The sequence below is a fragment of the Mycteria americana genome, chromosome 2 (genome assembly GCF_035582795.1).
Source record: "Mycteria americana isolate JAX WOST 10 ecotype Jacksonville Zoo and Gardens chromosome 2, USCA_MyAme_1.0, whole genome shotgun sequence".
Lineage (NCBI taxonomy): Eukaryota > Metazoa > Chordata > Aves > Ciconiiformes > Ciconiidae > Mycteria > Mycteria americana.
Window position 1 is genome coordinate 124,952,534 of NC_134366.1, and position 14,778 is coordinate 124,967,311.

A 14,778-nucleotide genomic window follows, 5' to 3' on the forward strand; every position below is an offset into this window, starting at 1 on the left:
TTACTTTTGATACTTTTAAATGCCTAAAAGTGAAGGGAACAGCTTATATCTAGAAGTACTTTCAATGGAAACATTTGTATCCAGGCCCTCATGAAGAGATATCAAAAAGCCTCACAATGTTTTATTTGAAACCAGCTGGCAAATGCAGGTGCATTTCAAAAATAATGCATTTAAAAAAATAAAAAACAAAAAGGTAACTTGCAAAGACTTCTAAAGGGATAAAACCAGAAATAAGGCTGCTTTGGAAGTGTGTCAAATACCCCAAAAGGAAGGCAAAACTACAAAGTTCTGACAGGACATTAAAGTTGTTTCTGCTTTTTTAAAAAAAAAGAAAAAAAAAAAATCAAACGGTAACTGAGTTACACATACTGCTTTGGATTGACAGCAGCTTCAGACAGCCAATTTTGAAGCAGTTTAAGTCTGACACTGAAACCATGTTAGTCCCACTCTGCCTGTTTCATTTTCAAACAGTACTTGCGCAAAAGAACCAGCGTCAAAGGCTGGGGGATTTGCATTGCCATCCCTGCTAAGGAATATAATTTTTTCAAGTGTTTGTGCTGGAAAGAAATCATATTCCTACCAACATCAGCCAGTTCTACAAAACTTTGTTCTCACGTGGCTTCACGGACCACAGAGCTTTGCATTACCCCTTCAGCCTCCAAGAACAGTTACTTCTCCACTCCCAAGTTTGCCAGTCACTGATTAGTGTGCATTTTCAGAGAGAGAGAGTGGGTTTTTTTTCAAAGAGAGATAATCAGCAAGATACATACTTCAGCATTACCAAATTAAAAGACAAGAGAAAGTGTAAAATATACTAAAAGGCTACACAGTTCTTTCTGAACTGGTTCTTTACCAAAAACCACATGCTTAGAGCATTTTATTATTTTTCTCCCCTCTAAAATGCATTTTAAAGAATCGAGCAGAAACGTGAACCTGGCCTTGCAACAGGCTAGGGAGAGCTTCCAGAAACTAGTGTTATGATGACAGGAAAAAGACAACATGTTTTCTAAACCCAAGATGGAAACCAGTACTGATAAACTTGATAAAAGCCTATACAAAGCATCATCTGCCGATCACCACAAACATGGTCTATAATAATCTTCTAGCTAACTCCTGTGATAAACAACTGCAGCCGGTATCGCTGTCGTATCTGAAACGAGGAGGAAGAGCACACAAGCATCCTTTATGTGAGCACTGCTAGTCATAAAGTTATCAGAACCACTGGGAAACCCTCAAAAAGGCAACCAATTCAAGCAGGTTCCCTCTTTATCTGACATTCACGCACTGTTCGTACTACAGCTGTAGGTTTGTCTGTCACAGCATCTGTGCTCCCATTTATACTTCCCAACTTGTCAACCTAACTCTCACAGTTAGGTCCTCCTAATTTGGCATCAAAACTATATGGGTATACAGCACTTCAGACAACTCGCATACTTCTGAACAGGGCAATTTCTATACGAGGGAAGGAATTTATCAGGCATGTCACAGGTAACAGCCAGCCCCTGTAAGAAGCCATGTAAGCCCACTTCACCTTCCTCGCTCCTCCTCTTCCCCACGTTTCGGGGAGAAAGGTCCCAACCCACCCCAAGCAGAACTGGGGTGAGGAGGGCAATGCAAGCGGATTTCCCCTTCTCTTTCGTGCTAAACCCACATACCCCGTGTTCACACCCCCACGTCGGCCAGACACACCACATGCTTCCGCTGCTTCTTCTCCAGGGGAGCTTTAAGCCAGAGGGTGCTCGGTAATTAACCACTGATGATTTCCTATTGCGCCCGAGAGTTTCGGTGCTGTTCCTTCGAGTGCACTGCAGACACCTCACCTGTGAAACAAGAGCTCACACCGGCAAGGCAATCACAGGCTTCGCAGCCCGTAACCCCAGATCAGAGTAAGAGCTCAGGATGACTACAGTGGACCTTAACAACTCAGAGCCAAAGCATCAGACACAGTATGCTCTCCTTACTCCAGACCAACCTCTCCCTGCCGCTTTTGAAGCCTACTAGAAACATATGGAGAAAAATAAAGAGCAGCGAAAGAAGCGGCTATATGTATCACTGTGGTGAGTAAAAGCTCAGGGTTCAGGTGAAGGGTGTTGAGAAATCGCTCTTGAAACATATCCAGCAATCCTTAATTTTAAACATACATAAATGGATGCACATAAAAAAAAAAAGCTTAAAATACAGTGGTGTTTTAGGAAAGTCATTCATTGATGCATTACATTTCTGACAGACGCAAAAGTAGTAATGGCATACACAGGCGCCAATTCGCAGGGAAGCCCGAGAGCTGTGGCTCCTTCTTTACAGCTACCAAGCACAAGAGTCCCAGCTACACAGCCTCCTCTTCCTCCCGCTGCCCATATCAAAAAACAAACTAAAACAAGTGACAGCATCATCAGACCCCATCCTGTGCACTTCAAGGAGGAGAGAGTGAAATGAAGCACTGTGCTAGAGATAAGCCCCAGCTCAGAAACCACCCCAGCACCTCCACGAGATCTTTGGGATAAGAAAACAGAAAGCAAGCCAAAAGTCACCCTTGCACCTCACCTCCCATAAGAGATTTCTGTCCTCCTCCTTTTGCAAAGAGAAGTGCTCCAGCATGTTACCTGAACAGCACCTACCAAACGACCTACCTACCCCCGTGAGCTGTGCGCTACTGAAAAAGCTACACTCAACCCCCTTCTCCTGCCCCCACCTTGGGGAAGCTTCACCAGGGGATTTCCAGTCCATGCTTCCCTGCAGGTGACATTGGCTTTGTCTTCCTGGGCTCCTCTTGCTCCCCAATGGAAAACCATGAGAGCATTACAGGAGAAGCATCGGTTTCATACTGCTGGTGCCGCTGTCCAAAGAGAAGCAATTACCCCGTGCCAAAAGCTACACGATAACGCGTTATCCAGGCTACACTACCCAGTTTAAGTACCAGAAACACTGCAAACCACATCAGCACAGTCCACCACTCAGGCCAGTACAAGAAGCGAGTCAGAAGTCCCCAGGAGGCACTAGCTCAAGTATCTACGCACAGGACTGTTATACCCAGCAGATGTGCCCTAAGCATACAGTGAAAAAAGTGTTTTCAGACATTGGTAAAGTGAATAGGGCTTAAAAATTTCACTCAGTTTCAATGTAATTAAAATGATCTGTCCTAGCTACAGAAGTGTACAGATGCATACAACAGGTAAGCATATCAGTTAACTAAGAATTTATTGGAAATTTATACACTGCATCTGTGCACTACAACTTTTAGTATTTCCCAAACTAAAGATGGCATTAAGAACACATCAAAGGCACTTGTCCTCATTAGGGATTAAGTCCTTAGCAAGTTTGAAGGTTTTCAGATCAACTAACGAAAACTGGCTGAGTGCAAAAGCATGTGAATTTCTAAAAGCCCAGAAGAGCCATTTTTCCTTGTGGATAATCCCCAAAAAACAACCAGAACAGAATTCAGTCATATGTCTTCCAATGTTACTTTTAGATCAAGGTATTATGAGAAGTTCCAATCCCTTCCTCACTCCCCCCTCAAATGCCTGGAAGAGCATTCCCTGGAAACATCATTATATATTTTTACTATCACAACACTAATAAATCTCTCCTACATCAGATAAAATGCAGTTACCAACACTTGTCCCTTGAATCCAAAATATGATAAAAAATTATCTTGCACGTACATATTTGGCTACATGCCCTTAACGATTTCCTTCTGAAAAGAAGGGTGCATTTACTGCTTCAGAAACAGAAAAGCAAGATAATAAGAAAGAAAGGACACGGGGAAAAAGATGAACAGAAGGGCTTCGAAAGTGACTGAAAATCTACAACATCGCTAATTAGGTTCCAGCTTCTAACACAATAGTGGGTGTACCATGGACTGTTATCAAGTTTATAGCCAAGGGCACAAGACAATACAACCCCACATTCAATTTAATTACAGCCTATGGCTTTTGCAGTAGTGGTGTGTTTCAAAGGGTTTAAGCACTCATTTATTTCTACACCACACATGAAATAAGGCAGCTCACTGTCATACAGACTCACCAATTAGACTGAACAGTTTCTGATCTCTTGCTCTCTAGAAGGAGAACAGTGGGCAATGGGAAATCTTTTACAGGATAATCACAGAAGACTTTTTGTTGAAAAAAAAAAGCTCTCTGCTGCCTTTAAGTTTGCGCATTTTATCTTTGATGTGCACAGAGGAAAAGTACCAACACAGTCATTTCAGATTCCATAGAATTAAAAAGTGTCAAAATACAGCGGCACTTCAATGGTGCTGTTTTTTCCTCCTAATTGTACTTAAAAGGTCATCTTCGTTTAAGTTATGCAAAACGGATCACCTCTTGCGTTCTTACCATCACTGAAGGCTGAACCAAGCAAGTCCTGTGACTAGCTCAAGATGCAACTAAATAAAAGCAGTCTAATTTCTAAAAAGTAAAAATATTTTGAAAATTAAAGTGATAGTGGAAGAAATCACCATCTGAAATAGTTACAAAATTTAATACCTCCAATATGTTGTGCAAATACAACTAAGAGGACCTACAAAGGCAGTATTGGACTTTAAACTCCACAACCACAATTCTGAATGCGTGTATTGAAACGCCATTCTCAGATGTTCTGTGAAATACTCTCCTGAGTCACCTTAAATCAACTGCCTCCCCAATAGCTGATCCAAAATGGACCAACTTCAGCTTAGGAAAGAAAAACCCGTTACCGTCATTCCTTTCAGTGCCCCCAAAGCTGTATAGGAGATCACTAAGCCTAATCTCTATTCTGCTTTTCCTGCACTCATCTTGGGAAACATTCACATGCCTACCAAACCTCATGTTAGTTATAAGGAACATAGCCTGGGATATCCTACTGTCTTCAAAAAAAAATAAAAAAACCAAACCCATCTCTGTTCAACGATCTTTAGAAGCATTCAGTTACAAACAACACTGACTTCCACTGAACAGAGCAATAGCCAGGATTCACGTGTTTCGCTCCAGAAATTGATAAGAAAGCTGTCTTTGGGGACCATATTTGACACCCCTGCTACCCTATCCCCCACCTCCCGAGGATTTCAGAGCAATTTTGATGACTGTCAGGTATAATAGGTCCCTTCTATGGTTAATCACTTCCCACATCTGTAAGATTAAAATCTTCCCCATTAAAAAAACACAAACAACCAAGAAGCAGTAGCCTCTGAGGTAGGCACAGTTTTTACAGTTCCTTTAATCTTCACACTTTTAAGATTTTAACCTCAGTGTTTCTTTTTAAAAAAAGACACCAAGCAAATCCTAGATTTTCTTGCAACCTGGGATAACCCATTAATTAAAGAGGATGGCACTAACCAGGCAGTAGGGCAGCCTCTGAAACCAGATCAACAGAAGTACTGCCACAAGAACTAACAAGGTATTTAGCAGTCATCAGTCTTAATAGCTGCTGTACTTTAAGCCTTTAAGATAGGGATATTGCCCCATCTATTATCTGTATAGAAATAAAGCCTAGCATCCTAACACCGCCATCCTAAGCATCCTTCCCTGAAGCTGTCTGATGAGTTCTCCTACCCTGTATACTCGGAAAGCACCTAGTGATGATTCTAGTCAGAGTACTACAAACATTTGTACAGAACAGAAGCCTTTTTTGTGGCCATTTTATGGAAACGTAGGATGTTCCCAGACCAAAGATCAAGCAGAAAGATTCTTATCCACCTCCAAGAAAAGCCCAAAGACTAAAAAGAGCTAGACTAACTTATTACTTTGATTTGTTCCCAGTTGTGCCTGCTGCCTACTTATATTCGTCATGTGCTACTGTTTTGCCTTCTTCTACAAAACCTGCAGTCAGAACCAGATTTCTGGTTCTGGTCAAAGTAAGCCCTTCAAAGAGAGCGTAAGGCAACGAAAAGACATGTGCCAGATCAAAAGAAAACAAAAACCCAGCTCTGGATTTAAAACGGGAGGAAAAACGGTTAAGGATTTCCTGGAACAGCCAAGACAAATGCACGTGGGTCATGTTTTAATGACTGCTTGGTAGATATCTTAATAGCTGATGAAACTCTTCACAAGCAGCCCAGTGAAACCCAACTGAGCTGGAGAACTGACATAACAGAAGCATTTTCAAGTGACACGCAACTCTCCTCACCCATGGCAGAAGCCAATCTATTTTCTTAGACTTATTTTGGGGTATTACTACTATAGTAAGTTCAGTGCGTACCAGATCTATAAATCTCAACAGCTACCACCACACTGTAGCATCAAAAGCTTAAACTTTAGCTATTGTTCATCTTTCAGTAACACACAAGAGGAACAACATCCAAATTACATCCCTCTGTCATCAACTTGAACTGAAGTACTGCTGTCAGTGGCAGGAAAATTGCTACACTTCAGAGCAAACAGGGACTGAAAAGAAAGTTGTGCCGTGATGGCACAGCGCTGTATGCTTAAAATACGCTCTATAAATGCTGCTCTCAAGGCTGCAACCTAAAGCAATAGTTGGATCAAGATGAACATTTAACATACCTTTCCCTAGCTCTGGAGGAGGCTCTCACAAACCCACCACTGAAAAGCCATCTTGGGGCTAAAACAAAAGATGGGAGCAACCACGATAGAAAAGCATAAAATTAACATCCTTGCTCAGATTCTTACACTTAAAAGTTTCTAGTCAGTGCAAATTGAAGACATCCCATTTAGTGCCTTTGTTTAGCCTTTTCCATACCTTGCTTGATGCTATCAATGCTATAAAAAAGACCATACATGCATGCTAAGAAACCCACTCATCACACCACCATTTATTCACCAGAGTATTGCACAAGTCTACGAGGGCAGCAGAATCTGTCCCCTGGAAGAATAATTACAAAGACGACCAATAAACCACAAAAGTATGACCTTCATGTTTTCAAGGAATCAGTAATATTTGTCAACAGCGGAATTTAGTGTCACTTTACTTGATGAGATGTATTCAGGAAAGAGGCCTGCAAAGTCTTTGTTTATAATTAAGCAGTAACGATTGAGGGCCAGGGCATTTCCTGGGGATTAATGACCGGCTGGGAGAGTCGATGGCTTGAGGCAATGCCTTGGGCCATTAACCCCGGCCAGTCATTAATTTCCCCAGGAAACGCCCTGGACCTCGATTAGTGTAACTATTATAAAAGGTAGCTAGGGAGAAAAAGTTTAGCATTAACATTCTCCCAAGGAAAGCTATTCCACAGCCAATATTTTTTCAGTTTGTCACATCCCAGAAGATGTGCATAAGTTAAAACTGACATAAGAAGAATCGGTGATTAAAAAAAAAAAAAAGAAGGCACTTTTCCTTCTCTGAAACACTTAAATTAATGAGTTTTGTAGCAAAGGCAAGATTCAGCTACAAAAGTGGCTGGGCAGCTTGTTTAGCTCATTAAATTGTGAATGGAGATGAACGTTTCCATATAATTACTGAAAAAAAGCCCCACACTGTCCAGTATCCTTGCTGATTGCTCATTTTCTTTCTTGATACACTTAAGAAAACAGCACATGCCTGTGTACTCTATCATCTATTTTAGATATTTCTCCCTTTCTCCCCAGAGCCCGCCACTAATGAGAATTACAGCTCCGAACGCTTCACGTAGGAAGCGCAGCTCTGCGACAAACAGTACAGCAGCTGGATTTCTCCTCACCTAAGCTTTATGCAAGTGTGGAGAGATTTGTGGGTGGGGGTAGAGACCCAGCTCTCCAGCCTGATGACTGAAGGTACCAAGACAGCTCATTTAACAGGTTAAAGACAGGCATACTCTGTTACCACTAACTGGATCAGAACTGCTCTGCCCGGTTCCCTCTTCCCCTTCCCGTACTCACGTGCGCTGCTGCTCTAAAAAAGCTAAACTATGCCTGAAGTTTCAAAATTCCTTTCAAGGTCATTAAAAGCAAGAGAAAGAAGAGTCTAGGGTTAAATACAGCAAAGAGCATTAGCTTATACCTGAAATAATGAGCTAGAACAAAAACATTATCTGCACATAATCAAGCCTCTAAGCCATTCAGAGACACCAGATACACACAGCAGGAGATCAAACTACAGTACTCCACTGAAGTGGTCAAAAAAAACCCACTCCTGCTGGAAAGGAGAGGTCACAGGTATTTTAAAGAACATAGATGCTTATGCAGGCATTCACTGGAAGCCCCTCTCTCCCTCCCTCTCTCCCCCCAATTAGCCTTCAGGCTGGTTGATTAGCTGGCAAACTCTTTGAAAGGGTCAGTCTGTCCAGAACTGGTATTTCCACTTGGGAAACAGCTCAGGCATGTCATATACCTGTGCTCACCCAGCACCGCGCTCTCCAGCCGACGGCTGCGATCCCTGTTATTACTTGACACAAGAATGTCAGAGGGGTTTTGTAATCGTGTAGGGCAGCCAGCAGTAAAGTTCCTGCCTGAAACACGGTATTTCATGGGGCACAACGTAACTGCATACACTTTTATAGGTTTAGTTAGAATGACTTCCAAACTTCAAGCCAATTGCAGAGGTGCAGCGAGTCTTTAATTGAAGTAATTTAGCTCCAGTGCTCAAACACCCAAAAGGAAAGTACTTTTGGAGGGGACGGGGAGCAGGCACCAGCACGTGCCAGCACGCAGCAGAGGGGGTTCACAAGGCACGCATTAAGGCACAGCTCAACAGCAGCTTTGACAAGACCGCTTTACCTCAACGAAACACATCTAATGAACTTGGGCTTGTTCCACAGTTAAGCTGCACCTAAACCCGTTTAATTGTGCTCTTACTGTATATTTCACCACTACGGCAACTAATGCAACTAAAGCCAACTTGCCTTATAAAAAAAAAAAAAAAAAAAAAAAAAGGAAAAAAGAAGAGGATCACTGCCAGGAAACAGAGCTATTTTAAATAAACAAGTACAAGACGAATGCAATTGCCATATTAACCCTCTTGTTAACTTCTGAAGTTTAAAATTACACCCTCATTACTAGTGTGTAATTGAGTATTCTCTTGGCTGTTTCCTGCATTTGAGGTTATTCAAATAGTTCATTAGCACATCAAGAACACCACACACACTAACGATACCTGACGCCCTTATCTACTATTTTGGTCCAACTTTCATAATGCACACCTCCCGCAAAAAGAGAAAGAAAAAAGGGGGGAAAGAAAGAAAAAGGAGGGAAATGGGGAGCCCGCAGGGCCGAGCCATCGGTGCTGCTGCCGAGGGGGAGCACGGCAGCACCCAGGCACCGCTCGCATCCAACCCGCTGGCACGCAGCGAGCGGCCCGCCGACCGGTGGCGGGGGTGAGGAACTTGGGGGGCGAAGTTGGATAACTCGCGTCCGGGCTCGTTGGGTGCCTGAACAGTGAAAGTCTCCCCGGGAGCCACCCTGGGGCTGGCAGGGGCTGGCAGTGTGCATTGGTGCCCAGCCTCAGGGGAGATGGGGAAGAAAGGAGGGGTGCAGTGGGGGCTATGTGGTGGGGTCGCCACCTTGCTTGCTTTTTTTTTTTTCCCTTTCTTTTTCCAGTTACCTGTGTGGGGGAAACAATAGCAGGTGAAACTACTGTGGGTGAGGTGGTGCTTCTGTGCCCATTGGCTTCAGGGAGGAGGTGAGGCAGGGGGTCGTGTTTCACTGAGACCACCACCACGGCAGGCGCGGCGGCATCCAGGGGCTCGGCGGGGCGGCGGCAGAGTCTTTTGGGGGAGGCAGAGGGCCCGCACGCATCGCCACCGGCCGCGGCCCCCGCCGGGAACACTGCCTCGTAGAGTGCCCGCTTGGCCGGGGCCACTGCAGCCGCTTCTGCCTTCACCGGCACGGCGTCACCGTCTTTGGGCAGCACGTAGGGGTTGGCGGCAGGCGGCCGGGGCCGCGGTCCACCATTGAGGGCGGCAGGGGTGTAGCAGCCCCCGCCAGCGGGGTGGTGGAGGAGGTGGTGGTGGTGATGGGGAGGGGGGTGGTGGTGCGGCGGCTGCGGTCCCCCCAGCTTGGTGCCGATGCCGGCGATGCTGTTGAGGGTGGCGATGGAGACGGCACCGATACAGTGGTTGGTGTAGGTCTTGGAGAGCTTGGCCGCCTTGGAGAGCATCTGCATGCGGGTACCCAGGAGGTTCTTGCCGATGGCCTTGTTCTCATACCAGGTGATGTCACCCTCACTGCAGTGGTCCCGCGGGCGCTGGAAGAAGGCCTTGCAGAGGGGGTTGCGCTTGGAGAGGTACTTGACGAAGCTGGCGTAGGGGCAGAACTCGGTGCCAGTCTCATACATGCGGGGCAGGTTCTCCTCGTCGCTGCTCTCCGCCCGCTTCTTGCTCCAGGAGGACGAGCGCGACTTGTGGTAGGGCCCCAGCGCCTTGAAGTAGACGAACTTGCGTCCGTCCTCATCCACGGCCAGCCCAAAGGAGTCCTCCTCCAGCTCCCGCTGGTTCTCCCGGCCCCGGGTGCAGAAGTACATGCAGGTCTCGAACCAGACCTTGTTGAGGAGCCCGAAGGGGCTCTGGGTGCTGAAGACGCTGCAGGTGTAGAGCTTGCGGAGGTCGGCGCGGGTGATGGCCTGCTTCTGCACCACCGGCCCGGCGCCCTGCTCCTCCAGCTTGCGGATGACGGCGGCCAGGGTGAGGTTGGCGGCGCGGAGCTCGGGGTCCTTGGTGAGGTCGAGGGTGCGGCAGTAGGGCGGCTCGTTGAGGTAGCGGTTGAGGGAGCTGCGGATGCTGATGAGGGAGGACTTGGAGTAGAGCTGCCCGCTCTTGGAGCGCGCCTCGGCGTAGAAGGAGCGCAGGACGCGGCAGAGCGCCCCCTTGTCCATCGTCTCGAAGTCGGGGCTCTGCGCCTTCTCGCTCAGGTACTCGCGGAAGATGCGCACGGCGTAGCGGGTGGCCAGCCGCGTGTTCTCGCTCAGCCGCGCCCGCTCCGGCCGCTGCAGCAGCAGGGCCGCCTCCAGCTCCGCGTCCTCCGCCGCCCCCCCGGGGCCGCCGCCGCCGCCCCCCGGGGCGGCCGCCGCGGCGCCCCCCGGGGCCGCCCCGACGCCGCTGCCGCCGCCGCCGCCGCCGCCGCCCGGCGTACGGCCCGGGGCGGGCGGCAGCGGCTCCGTCTCCTCCTCGCCGTCCCACTCCAGACCCATCTCCTCTTCCTCCTCCTCCTCCTCCTCGTCCAGCAGCAGCCCCCCATCGGCTCCGTCCTCCTCCTCCTCCTCGTCCCCCGTTATCTGCACCTCCTGGATCTCATCCTCCTCCTCGCCCTCCTCCTCCTCGCCGGCGCTGCAGTAGCGGTGCGGGCGGGGGGCGACGCCGCGGCCGCGGCCGGGCGGCCGGTCCCCCGCATTGTTCCCGCCGCCGCCGCCGCCGCCTCCCCCGCCGCCGCCGCTCCACTCTCCGCCGCCGCCGCCGCTGCCAGGCATTCTCGCCATATTGCCGTCTCCCTGCCAGTCCTCGGGCAGGGCGCATGCGCTATATTGGACCGCAGCGCTGGAGCGCTTTTGTGTTTTAATGACCTTCAGCTACCGGGAGGCAAAGCCGGGCTCTTAAAGGGGCCGCGCTCCCAGTGGCGGCGGCGGGGAAGGGGCGGGAGGGGTTGGGATGGATGGGGAGGAGGCTGAGCCGCGCAAAGGGGGTACCGCGGGGAAGGGAGCGGTACTTACCGCGCCCGCCGCTCACCTCGGGTCCGTCCCGTCGAGCGACGGAGATGGGCGCCGGCGGCGGGGGGGGGGGACGGCCAGGCCGGGGCGCTCGCCCCGGCGGTTCCCCCCCACCCCCGGCGCCCGTCCCGTCTCCCCATCCCCGAAAAAACCCACTCCGTGTGTGGAGCAGCTCTTTCAGTAGTGACGGACCGCCGCCAGGCAGCCGGGACGGAGGTCGCGCGCCTCGCACCTCCTCAACCATCGCACGTCCTCATTTGATAGTAACTTAAAAACAAACATGGGGGGGGGGAGGGGGGAAGAAAAAACCCACCCAACCCCAGACAGAAAAAAACACCCAAAAAGCTCGGGCTGTGCTTGCCCGGCAGAACGGCTCTGCTCTCGACGGGATGCTGGCGGGGCGGACCCGGTCCCCGCCTGCGGGACCCCCGCGGCATCGCCTGCCGCCGGCCTCGCACCTTTAGCCGGGCGCCTGGATTTCGGTCGAGGGGCTCGGGAGGAGATGGACGCTCGGGGCTTTGCATCCGTGCGGCTCGGAGCCCGCCCGGGAAAAGCCGGTTGGTGGCCGCGGCGCTCGCTTGGATTGCGGGAGCCCCGGCGAGGTTGGTTGCGGAGAGCGAGAAATAAGGACTGGGGGGCTGACGGGCGCCCGCCCCGGGCCGCCCTCCCGCTCGCTGGGGCTGCAGACTTTAGGGCAGCCGCAGGGCCCTCGGCCCCCTGTGCCGCCGCTGCCTCCCAGGGAGCCCGGCTCCTTCCTCAGCTGCCCCCTTCAGCGACGGGGCAAAACCCGAGGGGACTCCGCAGCCCACGCCAGAGAGCACGGGGGCCCGGAGCCGCCGGACCCGGCGAGGCCGCTCTGCGGAGGCTTTCACAGAGGGCAGCCCCCGGGCAGCCCAGCGCGGGCGGGGAGCGCAGCCTCGGCCCTGCCCTCCGCCGGCTCCGCGCTCCGCGCCCCCCGCCCCGTGCGCGCCGGGGGAGCGCCTGCCCGCCGCCCGGCTCTTTCCCGGGGAAGCCGTACCCGGCGGCGCCGCAGCCAGCCGCCTCGCTGCCCACTGCCTTACCCTTCCTTCCCCGGGAAGGGTCCTTTGCCGGGCCGGGCAGGGGGGCACAAGCCCTGCGGCCGCGCACCGCGGGCGAGGGAGCCTGTCCCGCCCAGGGACAGGAGAGGACGAGGCGGCCGTGCCCCACCAACCCCCCGCCGGTAGCACCCACGCCACACGCACCAAGCTACCCCACAACCCTCCCCATGCCGCCTAGCCGGGCGATTTCTTTTATTCGGTACGTTGAAATAAATATTCATTACGACTCCTGGCTACACCTGAAATTATAGCCTTAATTGCGGAGCTGCTGGCCTGAGTTACCACATTTGGTGCCTACTCATCCGTAGGCAATTCCTCAGCGCCGGGCCCCAGCCGTGGTGGTTACCTGTGGGGGGGCTCGGCGCCGGTACCGGAGGCGGGCAGCGCCGAGCCCCGCGGCCGCTCCCCCGGGGCGGAGGCCGGCGGCCACGGACGGGGCGTCGGGGACAGCCCCAGCCCTCGCCGTGCGGGCAAACGTGGGGTCCCGAAGAAGGGATGCGCAAAGCGTTGACCAAATTAGGCCAATTCGAAACAAATAAGCACTCCGGGAAGAGAACCTGCCACTCCCAGAAAATAATTGAAAAGAAACCCTGCACTGTTATATTGATGTAAGCCTGGAGTAATTACACCGAGGTCAAAGTTGTTGCATGCACTAAAGAGGTTGTACTAGCTCTGTAGTTTGAGTGCAGATTATGTTCCCTCTTAGTCGATGGCATATAGATATATTCTAGAGAATTTTTTTCCTATGCACATAAAGAGGATATAAATAACTTTTTTTTCCCCCTGTCATATGCTATCTGCAACCCAACCCTGCAACAAAGTCTCAAAGACCTTCCAATGATGGATCAGATGCTGAAACGGATAGCTAAAAGCAGCAAGACCATGTTGTGGTTAAAACCTAAATGCCCCAGACAAGCTGCTTTCAGGAGCTCTGACAACCCACCTTAGCAGACAGAGAACTGCAGGGCTTGCGGTGTATACCTTTTTATGGGGATCTTTTTTTTTTCCTTTATTGTTCCCATAAATCTTAAGAATTACATGATTGGCATTAACCTTTGGACTTGACTCTGTTTTAAGATCGTAGAAGAGATGAAGCCACTTTCTTTTTTAAGAAGAGGTTTTCAGAGCCACATGAGTGCAAAAGGTAATTGAACATTTGATTTTTTTAACTTTAAAAAAGATGAACACCAGGCTGACAGCTTCTGTACTTGGATGTTCATTTAATCACCATTTCCTGATTACAGGAGGTGAACTATGTTGACAGACTTGGAGATGAATATGGAGCCCCGTATACTAATAGTAAGTATAAAGGACATAAAAAACTTGCAGTGAGGTTGGAGGGGAAAAATATATATGGAGCATCCATATTACACACATCAGTTGGAAGCACCTCAGCAGCTAGGGGGGAATGCAGAGAGTAGCAAGTGAGGTGTTTAGAGTGCTGCAGGCATCCGTAATTGGGAAGACACCCATATAACATATATACCTGGATAACCTATATGTATAGATGCGTGTGCATGTGTATATATACATACCTAAGTTAATCACATATATATGTTATCTGTCTACATTCCTGAAGATAAGATTTACCCTAGTCAGTTGTATTCCAGAAGTTTAAATCCTATTGTTCAAGCTCTCAAGTTATACAAGGTAATCAAACTGCATTCCAAAACTGCCCAAGTTGCACAAGGCTGTCTAATGGAAGTTGGCATAATAACATTAAACTTAGATCCACTCCACCCTCCACGTCATTAATCAGAGTTTTATCCTGCCGAGAGCTCCGCACAGGCACAGACAGCATTCTCCCCTAGGACTCAAGGTTTGAGGCTGATTCTAATATACGTCCTGTCCACACTTGGAGGATACGTTTTATTACCGCTGTCAGTAAAGCAGATGTAATACCCACAGAACACTAATAATGCACCTGTCCCACTAAGGTTGCAACCCTAGACTGGATTATCCTTCCTTGTGTATACTTGGACATCAGTCCATATGCCACAGAATTAGCATGCCAGGTCAAAAACCAAAACCAAAAATCCTTCTCTATGAGTCAGTTGGTTTACAATAAAGGTAATGCTTGTAACCACGTTACCAAATAGTTTCAAGCCTTTCCTCGCTTCTTTTTTAAGCTACTCTTTCCCCTGGCCCCCGGTCT

General features: G+C 49.5%; 1 protein-coding gene across 4 annotated transcripts in view; it reads right to left on the minus strand.

Moving 5' to 3' along the window:
- Positions 1–14,778, minus strand: part of KCTD1 (potassium channel tetramerization domain containing 1) — a 103,902-nt gene that overhangs the window by 58,685 nt on the left and 30,439 nt on the right. The window contains exon 1 of one of the 4 annotated variants that reach the window (XM_075494538.1): positions 9,448–11,416. The exons of 2 other annotated variants lie outside the window; for them this stretch is intronic. In XM_075494538.1, the coding sequence (XP_075350653.1) occupies positions 9,448–11,316 (1,869 nt within the window). In that variant the 5' untranslated portion in view covers positions 11,317–11,416. Of the gene's footprint in view, positions 1–9,447; positions 11,417–12,002; positions 12,348–14,778 lie in introns of those variants that run through there. One more of the 4 variants, XM_075494539.1, reaches the window with a different exon arrangement.